The following is a 26,200-nucleotide window of genomic DNA, read 5'->3' on the forward strand; positions in this document are numbered from 1 at the left end:
ACTTATGCGATACGCAAGGAAGTGAGTGCTGTAACGTGGGTATAAGAGCTATTATGCTGTAATTATTATTGCTGTTTTTAACTCTTTCAGCACTGCCCGCACATGGGACTGATAAATGTTTATACTTATACTGCACAGATACCTTTTTTTAGAAAAAAATTGAATTAGGTATAAAAATTAAATATTGTTTTGGTAAGTAGTACGACTTTGGTGTCGAAAAAAACAAAATTATATTAGAGGTTGGATGGCGTAATTCTGGCGTAATTCATATCGTAATTCTCACCATGCAGCAAGTGATGGATTTTATTGGATTGGTTTATATAGTATATCAACCATCAATAAAATAGAAATTATATTATATTTCATGATTAGATCTGTAATAATTACACATATATTACATAACTTGTATGTTGTATTTATGTAAGTATTTACGTGATTTTAAAAAAAAAATTATTATTTAGCCATGAAAATTTATTTTTTAATTTTGTATCATACATTTTTTTTTTAAATAAGTCAAAATCTCAATACTCAATTGATCACCAAACAGTTATTTTTATGGTCTATGAGTTGTTTGACGAAATTTGAAATAGTAAAAGTAAAAAGTGGGTGAGTGGATATCACTCTAATGTACAGTAGGTTACAAGTGGGTCACTGTAAATGGATAGTGTTAAATTTGAATTCAATTATATAATATCATTAATGATTACAATTGTATAAGTCAGCCTTTGATATTACTATCATTATATAGATAGTATATTTGATGATATTATTGTGAATAAAGTAATTTATATATAACCTATTTACGTGGAATCTTGTTTTCAATTTTCAATCCTCAGCTATAAAAGTTGAACATTTTATAAATTTTTAACTACAAAATAAGAACTTCAAAATTTGAACTTTAAATGCTTACTAAAAAAAATGTGCCTATGCATTTTTAATATTTTTCAACAGCTATTGTAACATTATATCGGGAGCCTTGCATTAAATTTTCACTCTTTTCCATCCAACAAATAAAATTTTAATGATATTTATAGAAAAAAAAAAATAAAAAAATTTAAAACTGACAATGTCCGTAAACAGCTCAAAAAGAGTCAAATTATTTTCAAAATTTTATCGTGCATAGAAAATACTAATATAAACATTCAGTGAAATTTTCAAGTAACCTTAAATGCTTATAAAAAAAATTATGCCTACCCAGATAACAATGAATTATTTTTTTTATGTTTTAAAAATATCATTCTTGTAATGATATGATTAGAAAAACGCTTTTTCGAACCTATTTTTTGATTTGAAAAATGTTAAAATGATGTCTTATGAATATTTTTGGGCCACGAGAGTTAAATTGATATATTATCAGTCAAATAATTTATGTTGCGACATCAATATAATATTTTTATCAATAATAATAAAATAATATTTTAATAATAAAATAATATTTTATTAATAATAATAGTATAATGTAATTTTTAATAGCAATACAATAATATGGTATAACACTGTATAATTATTATTTATATAAAAAACCATAATAAATTATGTTTTAATAAATTAATATTATTATTATTGATATAACATAACAATATTTTATTAATATTTCCACACATATTAATAGTTTGAACTTAAATGCAGCAGTTAATACAGCCATTATTTAAACATCATATGAAAAGTATTGGTTTTTTATTTTATAACATTGGAGATTATGGATTGCGTATCAAGTCAGTAGAATCAAGAAAGAAAGCCGACTCTTTTATTTAATTTTTAATTCTACTGGTTATAAATTATGATGCAATGTTTAAACTTTAAATTGTTAGTTAATCGTATGTTATTAATAATGAGTATATAAACACTAAAAAATAAGACTACAACAATATATATTTGTGTAAAAATATATTTTCACCAGGACAGGAAAAAAGTCAAATCGAAAATACTGGTTAGTTACTAGCATATAAGTGTTATTTTTTATTCTATTTATAAATTTAAAGCAATGAGTTTTTTTTAATATTTAATTGTATAAAATGTAAAGTATGAGTAATATTAAAGTAATATATTATAGGAGAAAATCTTTGAAACATACTGTGAATTGTTATAATTTCAAGTTTAAATATTTATGATTAGATTGAAGAGTTATCATTGTCACTTGTAATTTCATATTGTTCGGTTTTTTTGACCTAAACTTGGCACCAGCGATAAACACTTTAATTGGATATTTGATATCAATAGTGTTGCTGTTTTTACATTTTTGATCTTTTTTAATGAACCTGAAAACATTTAAATTATAGATATATTAAGGTATACTAGATAGTTTTTTTTTTATATTATTATAACTACCAAAAATGAAATCAGTAGCAGGTGGCATAGTTTAAATATCTTTTTTTTTTACCTTTATAGCTATAATTTATCAACAAGGAATCCATAAATAGGAATCTAAACATTGCCTTTACAGTGCTTGGTAAAGTAGGACGTACAAGCCTTGATAATTAAAACATCTGTAAGAAACATTTTCAAAAAATTTAAACTAATGAACAATAATAGCAAGAATCAATATGTATAAATATAATGGTTATAACTTATATAACAATGCTTTACTATATTTCTCATATACTTCAGTATTTTTTATGATACTTATATGTGGTATGATAAAATGTAAGTTTGGTATATCATATACTCGAAAATTATATATACTATTAAAAAGACGTTGTACCCACATGTGTTGTCACTGTGTTACTAACACATAATATACAAAAATGTACATCCTGCAGTTCCAACTTTATGTTGTTCCCTTAAATATTAAAAGTGAATTGACTTATTATCAAACTTAAACTCAAAAACATTATCTATGTATTCTCAGTAGTTCTACAATATTTTAATTTTTAAATGGAGTATGTAAAATATTAATATTTAAAAATGCTCTTAACTCACGTAAAAGTTTAAATATTGTAAAAAATCACTGAGAGAATATAGGTTCTTACATTGAAGTTTGATAAAAGGTCAATTTACTGTTAAAGAAATATTGTTTTCCAATTTCTCGAGTCTATCACTGAAAGTTTTAGATGTTGAGTGCGGTTTTGTTGATTTTGTTTATGGTATCTAGGCAATAATAAGAAACCCTATATTTTAAAATAGGAAAAGATTTCTATTTAGGCATAATCAATAAATATTAGATGTTAATCAATTCAACTTACCAGACATCTCAGTAACAATATCTTTAGTAATAGCGGAAACATTTGATGAAGTAGTTACCTTGAATGGGGATGCAGATGTAAAAAGTATCTCATGGTTTGTATCATAGAATAAATCGTTTTCTTTTTCTTAAAAATAATAACATTTATATACAGTGAAACTTCCATATAACGAACTTCCATTTAACGACATTTTCTGTTTAACGAAATATTTTTAAGAACTATGACCTTCATTGTTAATTACACGTAAATGTATCTCCAAATAACGAATCTGATGTTTCTATATAACGAAATAATTATTCGATAAAAACCAGTTTTTGTAAATGTTGTCACTATCAAATTGATAGTTTATGTCATAGTTCTAAAATTGTACATGAACAATGTACCCGATAAAGATAAGACACCGAAGGTAGGCAAACTGATTAATTTTACTGTAGTACACTTCAGTTCCAATATTGGTAATATCCTACGTTTAAAAATCATTGTAGGATCTTTTTCAGCCAGGCACATTTATCTTTTTCGTTCCAAAAAGATGGTACTGCTTCCACAGAGTTGTCATTCTTAAAATTAACAACTGACCACATTCGGAAGCTATTGAAAAACGAATATGTTAATATTGTCAGATGAATAAAGAAATATATACATACAAGCTTTCCCACCTGACATTATCCAGACCAAAAATTTGTGTTTTTAATAAATATATTAATAAAAAAAAAAAGTTCATGCCTTATTTCTTCTTATTGTAATAACAATATAATTTCTTATTAATACCAATGGCACCCCATTTATTTATAGAAAAATAAATGTTTGATTCCAATTTTAAATATCAGAATCCTTTAATCAGTAGCCAGTAGGTATATCTCTGAGTTGAACTTACCCAATTGGGAATCCAAACCATTCAGAGACCCATTCAAAAAATGTAATTAAAATCGTTTCAGCCGTTTTGGAGAAGTTTATAAAGTTGTATATTTAAGCTTACTTCATGTAAAAATACTGTCAAATCAAGTTAAATTATTATTCATATTTATGTATATTCATTATTTATTTATAAAAACTAATATGATTAATATTATAAAATCATATTATACCTAAACAATAAATTAAAAAACATAGTTAGTTAAAAGTATTTTGATTTTAATTAAATATTATGAAATATAATAAATATAATGACGACTTAATTGGTTTATTAAATAGTAATTCGTAATGTTTGAATTGCTTACATATTAGGAAAATATCTTTATGTTCAGTTTGAATGGTATTAAAAACATTGACTACTTTTTTTTTTTATGTAAGAATTAAGGAATTAGCTTCGATGTGTGATTTAACAGTGGATTTTTTTGATTCAAGAACCTTAAATTGAGAATATCTTGTAGTACTTTCAGGTCCATTGCAACGGGGGCCAGAAAGATGAATTTTATTTTGGTTAATATTGTGATTTGGAACACTTGTTTTCTCATTATATCTATTTACAATTTGTTCTAATAACTTATGAGGTTTTCATATAATTTTTTTTTTTAAACGCCCATATAATTTTTATATTAATTTGGGACAATATACAACATTGATCTAATGAACCAAATTTGGCATAATAATCACATAAATGCAAAAGTCTGTGTATATTGTGTGATATTAAGTGACGACCATATTATATACTTTCAAAATTCTGAACTAAAGTATCCAATAATTGACGAGCCAAATCTAAATATTGAGTATATTCAGGACTTAACAATAATATATAATATTTAAGATGATCGATGAAAATAGGAGCACCTCTTTTTGGCAATTACGTGTGATTTGGGTTGGCAACTCTACAGTTACAGTAGACACCAAATTACTTTCGTTAATATTAATCTCGTACCCATTGCCAGAAACCGCAAATTTGGACTTAAAAAAGGGCAAATATCTATATCATAGCCCAAACAAAATACATTTCGCAAACAATAAAATTTTGGTTTTAAACATTACCAGAAAAATAAAAACGTATAATTATTTATTTATCGGTGTGGTACCGACGCGATGGCAGCCATGTTTATTATCTCACCTAACCCAGACAGGGGCGCTACGACAGCCGCACATCCACACGGTCGGCATTTACTACGATATCATTGTTCGAGACGGTCGTCATTTTGTCACCGCCCGTATCGGTATCATAGTTTTCTGGTGAATTTTCATCCGTTCGAATCTGAAATTTAGATTGCAAGTCTTCTACTAACGGTAAGTAAAACTATTTGATCTCGTTTACCGTTTTGTTTTTACCTTTTGACCAGGCAATTGTACATTCACAAGCCAACGGCCGGAATGCCTTTTTGAGCACGTTTGTGCACGACGCCACCTGTTAATAGAGTGTCGTCTTTCAAGCTTTTTAACCCAAAATGACAGCACCTCTTGCAATCCCACACACCTTTGTTTAAAATCACATTGTAATCAGTTGGTTATGTCTACTCGTTTTTTTGTTTGTTAGTATTGAACTGGTTACAAAATTCTCGTCGAGTGACTACCGTTCGCTAATATGTGTCCATTACTCCACTGTAACAAATTTGTTGATTGCAAGTAACAGTCCCATTCAATATATAAGTTTACAAACGTTTTTGATAAAATTCGAAATATAGTTTATTATACTCTGATCGAAAAGAGAAGACACGAGGCGACAACCGGTCTTCGTCCGGCAGCGCGTATCTCCTTCACTGCATATTCCCACTTGCATAATATTATATTGGAGAGCGTCAATGCGTCACCCACTTGCCCGATATTTTAGTTATTGTTTCAATAAAATATGTCAATACAATTTTATTTGTTGGTCAAAAAGCTTGAAAATACAAGGCATTATTAACACATTATTACATTATCAGTATAAAAATATTAAAAGTATTAAAGTACATAGGCAAGACTTTTTTTATAAGAATTTAATGTTCAAATGTTATAAAAAATTAAGCAAATTCAAAAATTACTAATTATTTAGTAATTGAATAATTATAAAATGTTTAACTTTTATAGCTAAGGATTAAATATTTAAAACAATGTTTTATGTAAGCAACTAATTATTCTGTAACCAAAAAATCTAAAAAAAATATGTAAACACAATTTTTTTATAGTTATTTTTAGTAAATAACAATTTTAGTTATTTTGTTATAATTTAAAAATATTATTCTTGGATACTTGAACCTTCTAAAGTATATTATTAAATACGAATTATTATATGATCATGTGCAAATAATATTCGTTCAACTTACCGGCTACCGTACTAATAATTACAATATAAATATAATATAAAATATCCTACGCTGACAAAATGTTACTGTTCGTTATGATGATTAAAATTAACACGAAACGTTAGCAGGGACTATTATAACAAATAAAACACTAGTTGAATAGTATGAACTAAAATAACTACGGAAAATAAACATAACCCAGATATACGGATACATTAAGTATTATATTTTTATTTAAAAAAATTAAGTTGGGAAATATTCGCGTTTTTAACATTTTAAAATACATGCAATTTTTTGTGTTTTTGAGAAAATCTTACTGCAATTGCGACACAACGATTTTTGAAAAAAAACAACAATAATGTAAATCCACTTTTTTATTGTAAAAATTCTTGTGTTATAATTTATATAATTTGCGTATCGAAATGAATTTAGCTAAGGGTACTCGTATATAGTGAATATTATTAGAAAAAAGGTTTCTAAAATCGAAGATATTAAGTACTCAGTGAAAAAAATCCTAATAAAATATTAATTTTAATCGTAAAATATAATAATATCGTACTGGTAGATGACATACAGTACACTTTTTATGAAAATACAAAGGAATGTATAATAATATTTTAGAATTCCAGTACATCAGTATCAGTATAAGTGTCAGTGCTTCATCAGTAACCTCTACCGTAATTTTAGTGTTCCTAGTCAGAAATCGTAATCAGCCACTACAAGTCGAGCAGCCGTGGCAAATTGCATTCTTCTTCGTTATCGCCGTCAGAGCAACAGGGTCAGCAGAAGCGGCGACGAACGGGTATCCACACGAGGACAAATATTCATAACATCCATGGCGCCAGTTTCTAGAACACGTGAGTATCCACCGTCCGGTTTGCCGGAATTTTTATTTTCAAAATTAATTCTAATCAATATTGTTAAATTTGATTTAAATTATCCATAATATCCATATTAATAAATTGTTAAGTTAAAAATATATCACTTTAAATTAAGTTTGCATAAACATTATTAATTCTTGGTTTAAGTATCATTATACATTTTAATTAATTAATATGGTACCTATGGAGGACATAATTGAATATTGAGTTAAAAAGTATATATGTATATAGTATGTATTGCTTAACATATTATTATTACATCTCTTTGGTGGGCTAAATATAAAATCAGGTATAACTAAGTGCACACATTTTCTCACATCTATTACAGGATGTTCTATTATTAAAAGCTTCTCTTTTATACATGGTTTTCAGTTAAAAAAAAAAAGATCACAAGAGAAATCTCAATAAAAATTAGTGTTTAATGACTTAATACATTGTTCAGAACGTACAGGACTGATCCTAAATATTTTTGGAAGTGGGTATCTTACAATACGCGTTCCCAAACTATTTCTAAGTCTCTACATTTAGATGTGGAAATAGCCAGAAATGGTGAGGGCATATCCGACCTCATCATAAAATATTTTTCATCAGTATATAAAACTAAACCTCTAACAAAAATTCCTCTCCAATCCAACCCTATAATGCATGAACACTCTCTCAGTATCTACCCTCTCATGGTTGCATTTCAGTTAACTCAGTTACTGATGGTCGATAGAGTGTGTTTCCTTTAAATTTCTAAGTCACCTTGTCCCGATGATATTTCTATTTACTCCTTAGCTCATTATGCCGTCTCCATATTCCATATCCTATCCTATATAATTTTCTCAATTTCTAGAAAGTGTTGTATTCTTATCAGTTAAGAAAATAAGTTCTCTGTCACACCAATTTAAAAAAAAAAAAAGGTGATGAAAAATGATTACTCCAAATAGATAATGTGCAACAGTTGCATAATCAAATGCTTGAAAATGTTGATTTACTTATCTAAAATATAACAACTATTATTAATTTTTAAAACTGAATTTTAATGAAATGTTATAATTTTAACAGGTAATGCATCGAAGCCAACGGTTTGTCAACCCATACGCAAAAATGTGATGGTAGAGCTGAATTTAATGCATAACAAAGCATGTATGTTGTGTGGACATAAAGAAATAAGTGAAAAATTATATGGATTATTATACCAATTAGATGATGTTATTATTCATCATTATTGTATTGTAAGTGGATTTATAAAACATTAATATATTATTAGTAAAATATAACTATAAACTTATTTTCAGCTATTATCATCAAGATCCCTTCAAAATGGTGCAGACAATGAAGGCATTTATGGATTTTTATTAAAAGATATTAGAGCTGAACTTTCTCGAGCATCTAAGCAAGTATGTTCTTCCTATATTTTACAGTGTCTAGTATTATAGACATAAATAGTTAAAAATATTTGAAAATTGAAAGAAAACCAGGAAGACGGTCTTATATGAAACAAATCATGTTAGATTTAGATAAAGGAACTTACAAAGAATTGAAAAAACTTGCAATAGAAGGGAGAAAGGGTGGAAGAACACAACTAAATCGTTCTTGTAGCATAAATTGTTTATTTTATCAATGTTTTCAATATTCGCATAGACCGAAAATAAACTTTCATATTAAATAGCAAAGTTATTGCTATAATAAATAGTTTTTAATAATTTGGAAAAATTTGTTAGTTTTTCAATGAATTTAAGGGGTTTTGCAGAATTTCCAAGCCAATAACTTTTAAAACATTTTTGGTAACAACAATTTCTGATCTTATGAAATCCTCCAAACACTTCATAAATCCTTAGAGTTATTCATTACAAATTAATTTTAAAAAGTAAAAAAGTAAATGTCAAATATTATTTTAAAGTACATTCAAACATTTAATAAAATTGTTTGGCACATTTTATCAATAAAACATGATAAATTAATATTAGATTAACTAAAACAAGGTTTAATATATGAATAAATATAGGGGGGCTTAAATTCAATCAGGGAGGGCTAAGCCCCCCCCCCCAAGCCACAACCTAATTGCTGTTATGATTATAGTTACATCATGATTGTTGTTTTAGAATTGCTTTTATTGCAAAAAAAAAGGCGCTTCCATATCATGCTGTCGAGGAAAATGTCGAAAAGTGTTTCATCTACCTTGTGGCATGAAAAACGGATCAATACATCAATACTTTCAGTCATTTAAGTACGTATTTAATTTTATATTTGTAAACCTATTTCTATATCATTCTTATTGAAACAAATATCTTTAGATCGTTTTGCCAAAAGCATTGTGTTACGCAAACTGTTAATTTATCTGCGTTAAAAAAGTCTACTGCTCAATGTGCTATTTGTAAAGATGCTGTTGTACCGTCCCCTATACCAACTTCTATTTGGGCACCGTGTTGCAAAGGTGATGCTTGGTTTCACCGAGAATGTGTTAAAGATTTGGCCTTAAATACAGGCTACTATTTTAAATGCCCATTATGCAACGATGTTGAAAAATTCAAATCCAGAATGCTAACGCTTGGAATATACATACCATCAAGGTAAATTGAGTCTTATTTATCCCAATTATTGAAATGTAATAAGTATGTATGTATGAAACCATAAGAAAAAGTGTTAAGTTTCCCTTATCAAGTACAAAATTATAAACAATAAAAAATTTAATTTTCATATGAGAAGAATTCAATTTTTATATTACTTCATGGGCTCGATTCAAATATGATTTCTATTAAATTTTATTTTCATGAATCTTGGAGTACTACGATAAATATTCTGCTTCTGAATATGAAACTAAAATTTTCATCATTCGAAAGAAAACACGAAAAGAAACTAATACATTTTTATCAAATGGAATAATATTTCAAACTAATAAGCACTTAAAATTACCTTGTTTGTTTAAAGATGCTTTATACGTTAAATATCATTTTTTTTTTTAAGTAAATTTGGAACTAGAAGTTACTAATTTAATAATTACCTATTAAGTAGTTTTAAAAGATGATCCTTCTATAATTGTATTGTAAATAAATGGTCTTAATAACTTTTATGTCTTGTACAAAATTAATATGCATTCACTGATACCATAGATTAAATAACACTATAATATAATATGATATAGGCAACACCAATGCAGCCATTTGTCACTCATTATTCAGATTTTATAATAGTTTGTACTATCTATGGTGTTATTTAATCTACGCTTTAAATTATTTAATACTATAAAAAGTTTCAACAAAAAATTTATTCACAGGGACCCCTCTTGGGAAACTGTACCCAATGCTTTTGCCGAGCTCTCGGAAAGGCAAAGAAAATGCAATATAGAAACATGTCTATGTCCACATAACGAAGAGTATCAACTCCCATCGTAAGTAATTTTTTTTTATAACAATAATAGTTTTAATTATTAAGCAAAGAGAATTGGGAATTCAAATATTTTTCAAAATTAAAATAGGACTTCTGGAAGTACAGTGTGCTGTCGGTAATTAAACATAAATAACTCAAAATTCTCGACACCTCAAACGAATAAAATTCACTACCAAATACCAATAACACATTAAGATTTTGATAACTTAAAATTCTTTTTCTGTGAGCTTCGAGTTACCGAAAGTTTACTGTATATACTTTTATCTTCTGCATATTGGATTAAATGCACAAAAAAGCAACCAGCTTTAAACTAACAGCATTAAATAATCCATATGTATCTAAATAACGTATGAAATATTTGTGACATTGATATATTAAAATAAATTTGATTCTTATTCAAAAATATTCAACTTTTTGTTATAATATAGATAAACTTAATTATAAAAAATTAAAAATTAAAAAAAATATGTAAAAATAATAATACACGTTGCGTTAATATATATTTTTTTTTATTTTCTAAACAGCGGACCATGGGAAATTCTTTTGTGCAATTCATGTGGATCAAATGGAACACATAGGTTGTGCAGTTTTCTTGAAGCTGAACAAGAGTGGTGCTGTGCAGTTTGCAAAAGAGTTACAGGTATGATTTATTATTATTTGATTAATTTGTTATATATGCTAAATATATGAAACTCACTCAAAAAAATCAATAACCAACTGATTAATACATTTCTAACCTAACATGAATACCCGAAATAAAGTCCAATAGAATAAAAGTCAACCAACAGGCACAACAATGTAGTATAATATGGTGTGGTCACTTTAAATCTTTGATTAAGAGGGCACTATCCCGCATATGTTCTCTCTGTCTTACAAACGCATAAGATAGCAAATTGTACGCTCAGAAAATATACATTTAGGTCTGTTAGTTTATAAAATAGATTGAATTGACCTCTTATAAAATTTAGGTGTAAGAATAATATTATTATCTAGCGAACCTCATAGGTTTTTTTTTTAAATTTAAATTTTAAAGCCAATCTACATTTCAACATGAATTGAACAACAGATGTTGTTTTTATAAGAGTTAAATTATTAATTTTATCAATCATCAATGGACAATGATATATAAAAAATGATAATTATTGTTTAAGCGTTCAAAGGGTATAAATTAGTCTGGCAAATATCATTGTAATTGTAATCATCCAACACCATCAATGGTTTATATTTTTGGTTATTTAATACACGACTAACACTTTCTATACTGATCTGAACAGAATCCATTAAAAAATAAAGTTATTATCATTGATTTTGCTGTTTGGTACAAGTACATGGTTAAACACTATGAAATTGAGGTAAATAATTTTGCCTGGTTAGAATACAACACATTTACAACGACATAATCACTCTGTATATTCATTAATATTAAATATTGTTATTTATTTTACTGTTAAGTGGATATAAAAAACTGACTCATTTAGCTATTAAACGAGAATATCAATTCTAGTATTCAACTATTTAATGTAACACATAGAAAATATTTTTGCCACTGGTAACTTGATGATATTAACTTGTTCAAACAATTTTTATAAAGCATTAAATATTGAATTTCAGATAAGGATGCAGCAAAGAAGAAAATTAAATTAGAATCGCTTGATAATTGTAGTGGAAGTTCGAGTATGTCTGAAGGGCAAGTCTCGACTCACGACGGAGAAGTATCTTAAAGACATCATAGTATCATATTAATTCTGGCCATCAAATAAATCAATATGACAATATAATATAATAATATAACTTATATATTATGTTTAAACGTTTAAAGGGACCCATTATAATTTTGATAAATACATAAAAAAAATTATTTCCCAAAAACTGCTATAGTGCATAATATATTATGTATATATATTATATTATACCATGACAAGTATAATAAATTATGTACAAAAGATCAAAAATTAAAATTTCCTACTATATTATAATTACCTAATTACAAACTTGAATAAAAACAAATACCTATATAGTACCTATATAAAAAGATTTATATTACCATATTTATACTTGCTGTAAGATATACTTTTTTTGTAAATATAAAAAGAAAAACAAATAATAATAGGAAATAGGAAAAGGTAGTTGATATTCACTAATAAATATTAACACATTTGTTATTACTAGTAGGTACCTAATGTAATTTTTATTTTTATTTTTATAGACAATATATTAATAATTATAAGTAACACATTTAAAAGGTATCTATAGAAATATAGCTAGTGTGTGTAATATACTACAATAGTGTAGTATTTGAATTATACATAGTATACATACACGTGTTTATATTATTTTATATGTATATAAGTGTGGTATGTATATAGGGGATAGTGTATAATATTATTGAGTAATGAGTTTAAATTATTGATTTTAAATTATGTAATACTGAATTTTTAAGTTATTTATATATAATTATGAGAATACAGTTGTGAATTAAAAATTTAATTGAATGAACTATTGTTTAGATTTTTTTTTTCTTCTCTAAATTTCGCGTTTGCCATAAAAAATTTCATCGGCTTCAAAATTTCCATATCCGTACAATTTCTGTGTGCTTGTATACTTCGTACAGTAGCTGAAACGTTCAAAAAATAGACTTAAGATATAGATATGTTATTTTGTTATTTAGAATTATTCTAGCAGGTACTAGGTATTAGGTTTTAAAAAATTTTACGAATTGTATAATTACCAAAAATAATGGAACAAGAATTAAGTATAGAAAATACATTTTTCTTTTTTTGGCCAGTGTATGAAAACTGTGCTAAAAGGTTGTTGTGGAACATTTTCGCCATTATCTGACGAGTCATATCAGACACCGATGGCCGTTCCAGTCTTGCTAAATATGTTTGCTGAAAAACAAATACTTATTATTGTCTATTGTTTAATATTTATTTTGTATTATAGCTATAAAAAGTTATTTTTTTACACTATATTCAGAGGATTTTGAGTAAAGATAATGTTAATGAATAATGTTCGATGTATAGGAATTAATTGCTATTTTTTAACAATCAATTTCACAATTATTATTCATTTTATACACTTTATACATAATTAAAAATTAGATATCTACATAGTTGTAGATACTTGAATTTTTTATTGATATTGGCGTAAACATTTTAAGTTTTTTATGCATCGTATATCTAAGTAGTAAGTATGCATTTACTTAAATTAGGTAGATATAGGTTGTATAAGAGTAGTATAACAAACAAAATATTATAGTAAATAACTAATAAGTATAATCCATTCACATTGCATAAGTATCACCAATTTTAGTCGGAAGTCATTATCCTTCAACTTCTCTTCAAGTACAGTTAACTCGTCAATATTGGTTAATGGAAATTGATTAAAATCTTCATCGATTAAATAGTCATTGTTGGTCTGTAGTAATGATGAAGATAAAAGATTATTTGATTTTTTCATAATATCATTTAACATATTTTCAATCCTGTCGAGTTTTTTTGTGTTTTCCCTAATTTCATACTTCATATTTGTCATTCCTCGAAGAATATTGATGACAATTTCTGAAAAATATGTGCATCATTTATATTATTTAAAACGTATAAAGTATAAAGTATTTATAGGTACCTATTTAATATTTAGGAATATGTATAAATATGTAAAATGTATTAGATATAGCCATATAGGTAATTATATAGTTTTTAGGTAGGTATATGGTAAATTATAATTCATAGATATTTTAACAAACTATTTTTACTATTATTACCTCGATCTTTCAAATTATGAGGCGTTGGTTGAGTTGGTGTATGATCAAAATGTAATCGTTTTTTACCTTTTGATTTTGATGGTGAAACAATACTAATTTCGTTAATTGAATCTTAAAAAAAAAAACATACGTTCACAAAAATATAATACAAGGACACAAGGTATACCATAATATAGGTACCTATTTAACGCTGTGATATATAGGTATATATATATATAATCTACAATATTAAATTAACAATAATTAGTGAGAAAGCATAAAATTAGTGCACATTTTTCTCAAAATATAATATGAGAGGAACACATAATATTTTATCTCAGTCTACTCATAAGCAATTTTTCAATTTACCCACCTACTCAATACTTTCTAAGTTTTTAAGTAATATTTTGACAGTATTTCAATATAGTAATGACCTTTAGGTAGTATGTACATTTTAAAATAGTATTTCTTATTACATATTATACTAATATAGGTATAGTACAGTATAGTATAGCTGTATAGTATAACAGTATAAGTATAATATAGGTAACACGTCAAAGTTTTCTTGGTACTCGGTAACTGATACGATTTAAAAAAAAAATAGTGGTTCAAAAACTAAATTAAATTGAAAATTTGAAAACAATAGTTTCATATTTTTTTTTTAAACATAACGTTTATTATTTGTTACCGACTATAATAGCTGTATATTTAATTCATAATAACTAGGTAGGTACCTACTCTATTTTTGTAAAAGATTAAAGAGAAATGTGAATATTCTTATTCAAATCATCAATTGTATTACCTAATGTTTGATAAAATTTACTATTATAATTACATTACTATGTATTAATATATTATATAATTATATGTAATATACCTATTATTTATCTATAATAATATATTTATATTATATTATAATTATATAATAACAATACATAACAATATTTATCTATCAAGTCATAGAAATCGATTGTTTTTCACAAATTATTTAAGTTGTGATAATAAAACCGACAATTCAATTGATAACATCAAACCCACGTGGGCACGTGTCTCATTAGTCATTGTTGTTGTCTGGCGTTCCGTTTAGGTCGTTAAAGGCTAAAGCGTATTTCTATATTATTATATTATACTTCTTATGTTAGTACTTGAGTATTTCTATATTTCTATTCAAATTATAAACATAAATATTTAATACCGTAGATAGGTGTATAAAATATTATAATATTTTACAATAATTTTACCGTTAAGTTCTTTTTGTATTTTGTCGAGTTTGTTGTCGAAATAAGATTCGTTATGATTTATTGTCATGCTTTTGCCATCATCATCATCATCATCATCAGTTATGTTCCACATGCCAGCGGGTGAGTTCATTAATGTCACATTATTTTCTGAATCAAATATTATTAAACAAAATTATATTGTTTAAGACTCATAGTATTTAATGTTAATTTTAGTAGGTTATTAAAAAGTAGGTATAAATATTAAGTAGGTACTAAAATAGTCGATAGGTACTAAGGTACCTACAACAGGGGTGTTATTTCAACTTTTTGAAAGGTATGCTACTAACTAGGAAGGCCAAAATAATTTTCTGCAGACCAATATTATGTATTGTAATTTTTATTACAAACAATTATTTAAATCTTTATATGTTGTCCATGTAATAATCTTATTATATATAAACACAATTGTAAAAACAAATATTGTATTTTTTTTTCTCAAAATATTGAGCCCAGGAATTCTAAATTATATTAATAGTATGTAAATATGTAATGTACAAGTACATAAAACAAATCTTGAAATCCTCAATTATTCATAAAATACTTAATATAAACTAAATATTTTCATATTTATTTTATTTTTACTTCAAATAACGCCCCTGAACTACTAATCTATACTCAGGTCTATAATACTTATATTTGTAAGTTATCAGATTTAAATTTATATTTTTCATACCACTAAAAGTTTGTTTTTGAGATGATTTTTGAATTGCTTCACATAACAAATTTGGTTTGTCATTTATTCGGCAATTTTTTTCCCTCATCCATTCATCATCAAATGACGTATTTGGCAATTTTCTTTTGCCTATTTTTAGTACATATTATATTATTGAAGACATAGTTTACTTAAAGTATCTTCTTACATTTTTCACTAGTTTTTCTTACCTTTAAGTTTTTGAGGAGTATATATCATGTCAGTATCCAAATCATCAGTATCTGTAACATCTAATACGAGTATTGTATTGGATAAGTACTTATAAAATAATTAACTAAGTTTATCATTGTATTACCAGCTTTCTCTGTAAACTTGGGAGGACTTGGTACTTTCTGCTGAACGGCCTCTAACGTTTTGTTTTTTTTAGTCTTTTGTGTTGAAGTATTTAAACAATTATCGCTGTTAAATTGTTTTTTGTACCTGTCTTTTCTGGTTTCTTTTCCTTCGTTTGATGATGCAAGTCTGATGTAAATGTTGCTTTAGTAGCTTTCATCTTAGCTTCTTTTAAACTTACTAAAAATTAGGTAGGTATAACTTTAAAATATTTTTCATATAGATATTTGTCAATGATTAGTAATTAATTGTTATATTATAATCAATATTCTATTAATTTAAATTTGTATATTTAAAACACTAAACAAATGTAGGTATAATAAACTGATGTGTTTAACTATAACATTATTACTTACTAATATCTGTTGCCAAAACCCGTACATTATACCAGTTGTACTCATATGTATTGGGATGCATCATTTTTTCAATCCGTTTTTGAGGATTAAAATTTGATTTTGGCCAAGCACACTTAATGCCATCTTTTGATAGCCAATTGGAAGGAACAGCCTCAACAACATTTTCATGTTTAAATACAACGACAGAAAAAGTCATTTTTCAATATATTTCACTAAAATTTAAGTTAGAAGTAATTATATTTATGTTTAATCCATATAATTTGTAATCATATTTTATTTAAATTATATTTTATTATTAAATACAGTTTATAAATGTACCTATATAATTATTATTTTTATTTATTAGTTTAATATTCTGAATGTATTATTGGTAGAGCTATGTTTTGGCCATCTTTTTCTATAAGCATTACTTTTTTTTTAATATCTTTTAGAGGAATCCAAATTAGCTCATTTGATAAATTTTTAACTATGTATATATCTAAGATAGTTGAGCTTATTGGTTCTTCATAGAATGGTATTTTAATTAAGTATAACTTTCCAATCAAAACAACTTCATTTGTGTTCATTGTATGTCCTATATTGAGAACTTCCATAATATTATTGTCTTTGGTCAATATAAAGCGATCAGCTGTGGACATTGTCTTAATTTTCATATTTTTGAAATGCACATTTCTATATTGTAGTGATGTCAAATCATCTAATAGAGGTCCATTTGAGTGTTCTTTTTTTAAAGTGATTTCTGTTTTTATATTTTTATGCTGAAAATTATTATGTTCGTTGTGTTCATAATTCCTTTTTATGATTTGTTGAAGTGGTTTATCTGACTTTCTTATCATCTTTTTAAGTGATTTCATGAAGTTTTCAAAAGGGAAGGAACTTATATTATCCAGAGAACCAAAATTGATGTAGTCATCAGCAATATGTAGAAGGCCATGAAGGTTATGAGAAATAAAATGTTTTCCATAAATTATTTCAAAATTTTGTACAAAATATTTAAGTAAGTCTCTTGCATAATTTATGTACTTAATTTCCATATTATTACTCAATAGTATAGTCATAGCAATATTTAGTGACATAAAGTGTTTGAAACATTCATCTTTAATACAACCTTTGAAAATAATTTGCCCTGTGTACAATAGAATTTGTCTGAATTCAGTGACCTTGAATCTTGCTAATTCATTCAAAGATCTTGGCTTACGTGCAAATTCACAAGGTATACTTGATTTCAAAGATATAAGTTGTTCTGATATTTTTTTTGGTACTGAACTTTGTATTCTTACATTTAAAGGACCTCTATCAAGCCATAAATGGATTAACTTTTTCACTATACCAAGACAAACAAGATGCATATAGTCCAGTGCAAATGTATCAACAATATCAATATTTGGTAGACCAGATAATATAGAAATTATATTTCCAGTATGATGTTCTTCATATTTTCTGGTGACATAGTCATTATGTGTACGTTTTATTAAACTACTATTAGTAAATGGAAAGCATGTTCGATTTTTCAGGTATTCACCTTCTTCCAAACATCGCGTACATGAATCAAAACCTGCATGACCTTTTATTTTAAGTATAAATGATTTTGCTGGAGAATCTAGAGAAAACCCATCTATAATCACTTTCATAATTAATCCATTTATATTGATACCATTTGTTAATAATAACTTAGCTTCTGACACAAATTGATCTAGATAATCATTAGAATCATCTGGCTTCTGGTAGCCCCAATAAATTCCAATTGGAAACACCGAGTTGCGATTAGGGCGTATGTATCCTAAAATTGGCCATAACTGGCTTGAACTGCTTTTCGCGATTGGTAAACCGTCAATCCCAATAACAATTTTAATAATATCAATATTACTTGTGGAATTTATTTTGAAATGATTTTGAATTGCATTACTCAAGCCAAAATGATAATATTAACCGGGTTTTATCGTAGTTAAATTTTCTGTCTCATTCATTGTTCTTGTTTGTAGTATAGTCCGAGAATCCTTGGGAAGTTTTGATAATACTGGCACTTTTCTTAAAACTTCCAATAAACCATCCAAAGCATTTCGGCAAATATTAAAGTCTGTTACCCATTTGACTAAATTATGTTTAAATTCATCAAGAACATCAGTTGGTTTATTTGATATGGGCAATATATTTTCAGAAACCTAAAATATATAATGTAAGCCCTTATAAATTTTAATGTTTATAAATAATTATTAAATAATATGCTGCATTTATACTTTGAATAATGTGTGATCAGGAGTTAACTGAGGACTATCACTTAAAAGTTCTTGAGCATAGTTTTCAGGAATAGTTTCTTCTGTATTGTTATTATCTACTTGCATTATATCATCTGGTCTAAATTTTACTACTTTATTAGTATAAGTGTCAAATCCAAGTATAGAGTCTAGCTCTTCCTTAACACGCCTTTGTATTGTTCGATTACTTGCCATAATTCCTATGTTGATTTTCATGTTTAAATTTAAAAATAAAAATGAAAAATATCAGTATTACTATTAATGAAGGCAATGTAGGTACCTCAAAATGAATTTGATAGATTCATATAATTATTCATGTTAATATTGACACATATTATTCTTCTTTCTCTTACTATATATTACTCTATATTGTTCTCATAATTAATTATGTTATTCATACCTATCACATTATATTTTAATATAAACATATTTATTTAATATGTATTTATTATTTTAAGTTGTCTCTTATTCTTTCTATAAACATATTGCTAATATAAAATTACTTGTTTTATATACATGTATACAGTTCTGTCATATTTTATTTTATGTATTTGGAATTTTTTTTCCATGAATAAAGAATTATTATTATGATTATTAGTTAAAGTTATTATAAAAAAATTATGATCAGCTACTTATAAATTTAAAACTCTAATATTATCTAAATGTTGTAAGTAACTAGGTATGTATAATATATATATTATATAACTTATTGTACACATAGTGAAATGAAAAAAAAATTATAAAATATTAGTTGTATAATAAAATAATGCACACCATAAAATATTTTACTATTCTACTTAAATAATTACATTTTATATTTAAGTATCTGCAGACTGCTAATTTTAGTATAGCTGATATTTAAATCTAACATATTGGACAAATATTGGATACATTTTTATTTATTTTTAATCACTAATTACCTAGTAATTTATGCAATCCATAATAATAAAATTATGAAACACGAAAAATAAAAAATAATAATTATGTCCAGGAGGAAAAAATTAAAAATGGTAAAAATTAATTAGACACTCAAATGGTTAATTAATCAATATAATAAAATAATATATAATAATATTAATCACTATTACTACATTGAATTGAAAATTTGTTGTGATTAGTATTAAATAATAATTTAACATAATATTAATAAGTCGTTTTTGAACTTAATTAATTAAAACATACATAAATAAATTTATATTATGTTATACTTACAGAAATGTTATACGTAGGTCACCAACAATTTGGTAAATTGTTAAAATTGGTTTATTTATATTTACAAACAAAACAACGAACAGGAAAACAATATTTCAGCTTTTGTCTTTAGTTTTAGACCACTAAAGGAAATATATTATGAGAGTGAACAGTGAACTTTTAATAAAGTAGTCGCGGTTTGCGGAATGAACAACTAGGCAAAACCTCGAGCGAAACAGCGCAGATTCTATTCTATCGTGCACACTTAACCGCGGTATTAGCAGGCATATCTTCTGATATGCGATTGGTTCTTGACGGATGACTGATTCTGCGAAAATCTGCGATTAAGTTTAACCAGGCTAAACCTTTGTGCGTCTTTGTCTGAAGCCCGCGGTCCGCGGTCGTCCGATAATTCTTATAGTACACTATTTTATTTCCACTAAGTGTTTACTGTTTACGTACCTACTTCATAATTATTATACATTTTAATTTTTATAAATTATTTGTAAAATAAGTACTATAAAATATCAACGAGAGATACAATTATTATTATTATATAGTGCCAAATCCTATGTAAATTATGCTAATAAATAATAATACGAATAGCGTGTTTAATGTTTATAGAAATTATAGCAATAATTGTGTACTAACGATCCTTATTAGTACTTACCAGTGGCGTATTTACAAACTAATTTTGGGGGGGATGTCATAATAGTGAAATAATTTTATTATTATATTATTGATAATATGTTTAAAATTTGACATCTTCAATTTGGCCTTTGGGGGGGGGAACCCCCAGCACCCCCCCCCCCCCCCCATAAATACGCCACTGGTACTTACCAGTTACCAATCCGCTAATAATTATATATAAATACGCATTATAATTTTAACTAATATGCCTATATTATTAGTTAAAGACACACTATAAGGTATATAAAATGTATATAATATATAATATAAAAACAGTAATATTATATCATATAGGTAATATATTTTATTTTTATTGGCACAGCATCAACAAATAAGGTTATTAGCTTGCCAATAATAATATAATATTTTATTATATATTGTAAATTGTAATAGTATGATAATTATTATACTGTCGCTTTTATAATAATATGAAAACTCTTAAGAAAAGATGCCTAGTGCCTACTCTTTGTTTTCTCCCTCCAGCTCACGCGCAACAATATCGATAAAACGTACATATTTATGCAGAATCATTTTTTTAAAAATGTTTTTGAGTAATCATCATGGAGTAAAATCACCTATTAAAAAAATTATAGGGAGTAATAATATATTTTTGAGGTATGATGAGTGTGTATGTATGTATGACAATATCGCTTCGCATAAATAATAAATAATGTTTCAAAAAAAAGTTTTTTTTTTTTTTTGTAAGTCGAATTCAAAGTCAAATAATATAAATAAAATACAACCTAGCCGATATATATATATCAAACCCTCAAAAATAATGTATTTTATAATTTTTTATTAGAGAATTACTCAAAAATCATAATAAAAAAAAAAAGCGATTTTTATGTGAAAACCCGGTAAACATTTTTAAAATAAATTAGAAATAACTTTTTGATAATATTTTCATCAGATATATTAATAATATCATTAAAACCTATATTTTGTGATAATCTTAAAATATTTTCTAGAATCATTTTCAATGCATTTTAAAAATAATTTAAAAATGATATTAAATATAATATATTTTTAAGATGTTTTTAAAATATTTTAAAGGAAATATTTTCCTTACGATGATTAAAATATATTTTTAAAATGCCATCATCATACAGAATGCTATGTGGGATAGATGATTCAATACTTATATTGGATTCAGATGACAGCAATGATAGTAATAGCAGTGTACAGGTAATACACTTAAAATATTTTCAGCCGATTTCTAGTTTATGTTGTGGTTGAAGTACACAGATATTATATTGAAGCTAAATGTATATAATAATAAGATAGGATATATTATAGAATATAATAAAAAGTTTGACCATATTATATGTTATGTATAACAGTGTTATGAGTCGTAATATAAATCAGCAACTACTGTGCATATCGGATACTAGTATACTACACAGTATAATTTGCATGCTTAGTATTATAAAAACTGTACATTCAGCGTCTGCTCTGGTTAGGTTAGAATTATTTTAGGTTAGATAACTTATAAACTACATGAAAAACATTTTAATAATAATCAGAAATAAAATATTGGCTAAAATGTAAAATAATTGAATCATGTAGATTACCTGTAAGATAACATATTTATTTTCTTATAAAATTAGCTTAAATATTAGTTTATAACATAAGCTCTTAAAATTAAATCAACCTAGTTACGCTGTATTAATAATAGTAAATACATTAGTTTAAGGGGTATGAATAGTATTAAAAAATTCTATGAAAATTTATTTTTGTATTTCCAATAATATAGTTTATTGAGCGATTTGATAGTAAATAGTAAATACACATATTCTCCTTATTATAGAAAATAAGTTAATCTATGCCTGTATAAAAGTCGATTTTCGATATTTTAATTACTGAACTCGCAGTAATTCAAATTCAAAAACTAAAATATCACAAGTTCTAGAGCTAAATATTGGACATTGAAAATAAAATACTGAAAATTGACTCCAAGACAAGCCTAGATAAACTTCTTTTCTTCAATTTGTATAAGAGGTGTAATGTTACTTGGTAAGCTATATTATTGGAAATACGAAACTAAGTTAAAATATATTTTTCAGAATATATCAAATTTATAATATTGATATTGCATATGATGTTTAAAATTTAAATAGATTGTGCGAATATTGTTTTTTATGTAGTATTGATAAGATTGAGTATATATATTTATTTTGTCATTTTGCAGGTATTGATTTAATTTCAGATGATGACGATGATTAAATATTGTGATAATGTTCAAGTTACATGACGTTTACTATATGGCAAGTTATACAATTGAAAACAAGATAGATTTGTTTCACATCATTTTATTTTTTGCCATGTATATTATAATATAAGCTAGGTAATTACTAATTTGATTCATCAATCAGAAATGAAATCTAATAGTTTCTATACAATTTTATATATTGTAGCTAATTACTTATCGAGTTATAAAAATGTGTTTAATTTAATTGTTTATTTAAAATATAATAATGATTTCTCAGATTAACTAAGCATCAAGTATTAATTACCTACCTATTGTTAAGACTATTTATTATTTTCGTCAGGTGAATCATTTAGTTACAATTTATATTAATACTAATTGATACGCATCCAGTTACAAAACCCGTTCTGTGTATACGCAGTCGGCAGTAAAATAAATATTATTTTCGCATGGACGTAGTTTAAAACACAATAGGTTTGTGCTCAAAAGACGTGTTTTTTTTCGCTTTTTGGGTAGTATTTGGGTCATATTATGCACGTATAGATGACAGTTACTATTGAGCTATGTATAATCAAAGTACCTAGTGGTGTAGTTCGAACTTTTCACCTGGATGCTAGAATAAAATACATTTTATGTATCTACATGTCCACATTTAAAATTTAATACCATACGTAATGTAGGTTAGTGACCCACTTATGACCTACTGTACAGCAGAGCGACACCAACTTATCCACTTTTTTTTTTTTAAATATTTATTAGCATTCAACAAAAAGTTATTAAAGCATATTATATGCACAGGTTTTATTAATACGTTTATTTGAAAATAATATTTTTAAATTGTATTGTAGTTTATTAGTTTTGGGTTACGTAGAGCTATATTATTCATATAAATTGGATTCTTAATTTGTTAGGAAGATTGGATGGACAGCCAGTTCAATAATGATTGCAATAAACATTAATATTATAGAATATAGTATAGATGTAATATAGATGTAGTTATTGGTCATATCCCATAAGTAAGACCTTATCGGTGGGGAGGTTACCCCACCGAAAAAAAATTCCGTAGGTCAATAGGTATGTTTTTTGTTTCTAAATTCTAGTTAGATGACGAATGACAGACGATACCACATACCTATTATCGGAAATCCTTTTATGAGTTTTACACACTAACAGTTAACAACGCGTGTTTAATAATTTATTCATGTTACAAGACTCATCATAATTTAAAGTAAAATGCGAATGTATAGGCGTGTGCACGGGGAAGCGACTGCATCGCCCCTTCAAGATTTTCCGCTTTCACGAGATCTTCCGTGAAATAAAATTACTTATAAATTACAATAAAATAATTTTTTTTAAAAATATTTCCAGTTTGCAATTTTAAAATCCTAAATAATACAATTATATCGTATTAATCAGTTATCGTACAGTATTATATTATGTACCTATATATAGGTACCGTGTGTCCGCAAAAACAGGGTTCACTGTATAATTAAATTACCCATAATACTCAGTAGCCTACACATATTATTGAATTATGTTTTTGGGATATGAGACTAGACTATTGTCTATTGGATCCTCAACCTCCCGCACAATTCTAAAATAAGTGAGAGTATACTGCCTACTGCCACGTAGGTAGTGTTTTTGTTGAGATACATAAGTATTAAATAGGTAAAGTAGATATTTTTGACACTTGAATCATATACTTTTTATGACTCTGTATGGTTACATGTATTTTATTTTGTGAATTTTACATTAATTTAACTATTCTAAGAATATTACCTTTAACATTTTTACATAATTTTCATATATAAATTAGAAAAGTGGGTAAGTGGATTTCACTCAACTGTTCAGTAGGTTACAAGTTTGTCACTGTAATGGATGGTGTTGTAAAGTGGTCGGGGGAACAACCAGTTAAATATAAGATATCCAGGGAGAATTGTGTGATCCTATATATATAAATACCGTAGCCAGGGGCAACCATGTAGATATCAGGATATTCAGTGCTCGAAATGGACCGGGACGGCGTTTCGGTTCGTAATGTAAACTTAGCGTCCGTTCCGATTGGTGAAAATTAAAATTTAAGAATTCCGGTTCGTAAAAATCGGCAGTATCACAATCTAGAGGATTAAAATTTAAAATTATAAAATTTCCATTATGCATTTTTGAGTCCTTGAATTTATATACATAAGTTATAATATTGGCTTTTTCAACTATTTCATCTGAGGTAACTTTTGACCGGGCAACGCCGGGAGGGACAGCTAGTATTAATATATAATATACTTAGAGTGAAGTTCAATTTTTTTGGTTTTTGGTTTTTGGTGCAACTCTAAAACAAATGACCAACAAGTAAGTAAGTACATGACATTTTTACTGAATGTTTATTTTAGCATTTTCTATACACCAAAACATTTTCCAAATATTTTGACTTATTTTGAGCTGTTTACGGGCATTATCCGTTTTAATTTTTTCTATAAATATCAATAAGATTGTATTTCTGTGTAAAAAAGCGTGAAAATTTAATGCAAGGCTCCTGATATATAGTTACAATAGCAGTTGACAAATATTAAAAATACATTAGCACAATTTTAAATAAGCATTTAAAATTCGAATTTGAAAAACATTTATCAAATTTAAAATGTAATAATTATTTTGTAGTTAAAAATTTATAAAATGTTCAACTTTTATAGCTAAGGATTGAAAATTTAACACAAGGTTCCACGTAAATAGGTTATATAAAAATTACTTTATTCACAATAATATCATCAAATATACTTGGTAATGACATAGGCTGACT

General features: G+C 26.3%; 1 protein-coding gene and 1 pseudogene across 1 annotated transcript; one reads left to right on the plus strand and one right to left on the minus strand.

Moving 5' to 3' along the window:
* The first annotated feature begins 7,088 nt into the window (after positions 1 to 7,088).
* Positions 7,089 to 12,362, plus strand: LOC132937425 (G2/M phase-specific E3 ubiquitin-protein ligase-like). The gene is made up of 8 exons (XM_061004242.1): positions 7,089 to 7,245; positions 8,317 to 8,486; positions 8,550 to 8,651; positions 9,357 to 9,481; positions 9,549 to 9,824; positions 10,529 to 10,642; positions 11,166 to 11,281; positions 12,253 to 12,362. The coding sequence occupies exons 1-8, from the start codon at positions 7,224 to 7,226 to the stop codon at positions 12,360 to 12,362; spliced, it is 1,035 nt and encodes a 344-aa protein (XP_060860225.1). The 5' UTR covers positions 7,089 to 7,223.
* A 3,230-nt stretch (positions 12,363 to 15,592) lies between these two features.
* On the minus strand, positions 15,593 to 17,260 carry LOC132949362 (uncharacterized; annotated as a pseudogene).
* Positions 17,261 to 26,200: the final 8,940 nt, after the last annotated feature.

The sequence above is a fragment of the Metopolophium dirhodum genome, chromosome 1 (assembly GCF_019925205.1).
Source record: "Metopolophium dirhodum isolate CAU chromosome 1, ASM1992520v1, whole genome shotgun sequence".
In the NCBI taxonomy this organism is placed as follows: Eukaryota; Metazoa; Arthropoda; class Insecta; order Hemiptera; family Aphididae; genus Metopolophium; species Metopolophium dirhodum.

What these genes read in the sequence shown, in the direction of transcription:
- LOC132937425 (XM_061004242.1), top strand. Translation starts at nt 7,224, where the DNA reads ATGGCGCCAGTTTCTAGAACAC. An exon ending in GGAATATACATACCATCAAG is followed by an intron (nt 9,825 to 10,528) that starts GTAAATTGAGTC and finishes ATTTATTCACAG; the next exon opens with GGACCCCTCTTGGGAAACTG. An exon ending in GAAGAGTATCAACTCCCATC is followed by an intron (nt 10,643 to 11,165) that starts GTAAGTAATTTT and finishes TTTTCTAAACAG; the next exon opens with CGGACCATGGGAAATTCTTT.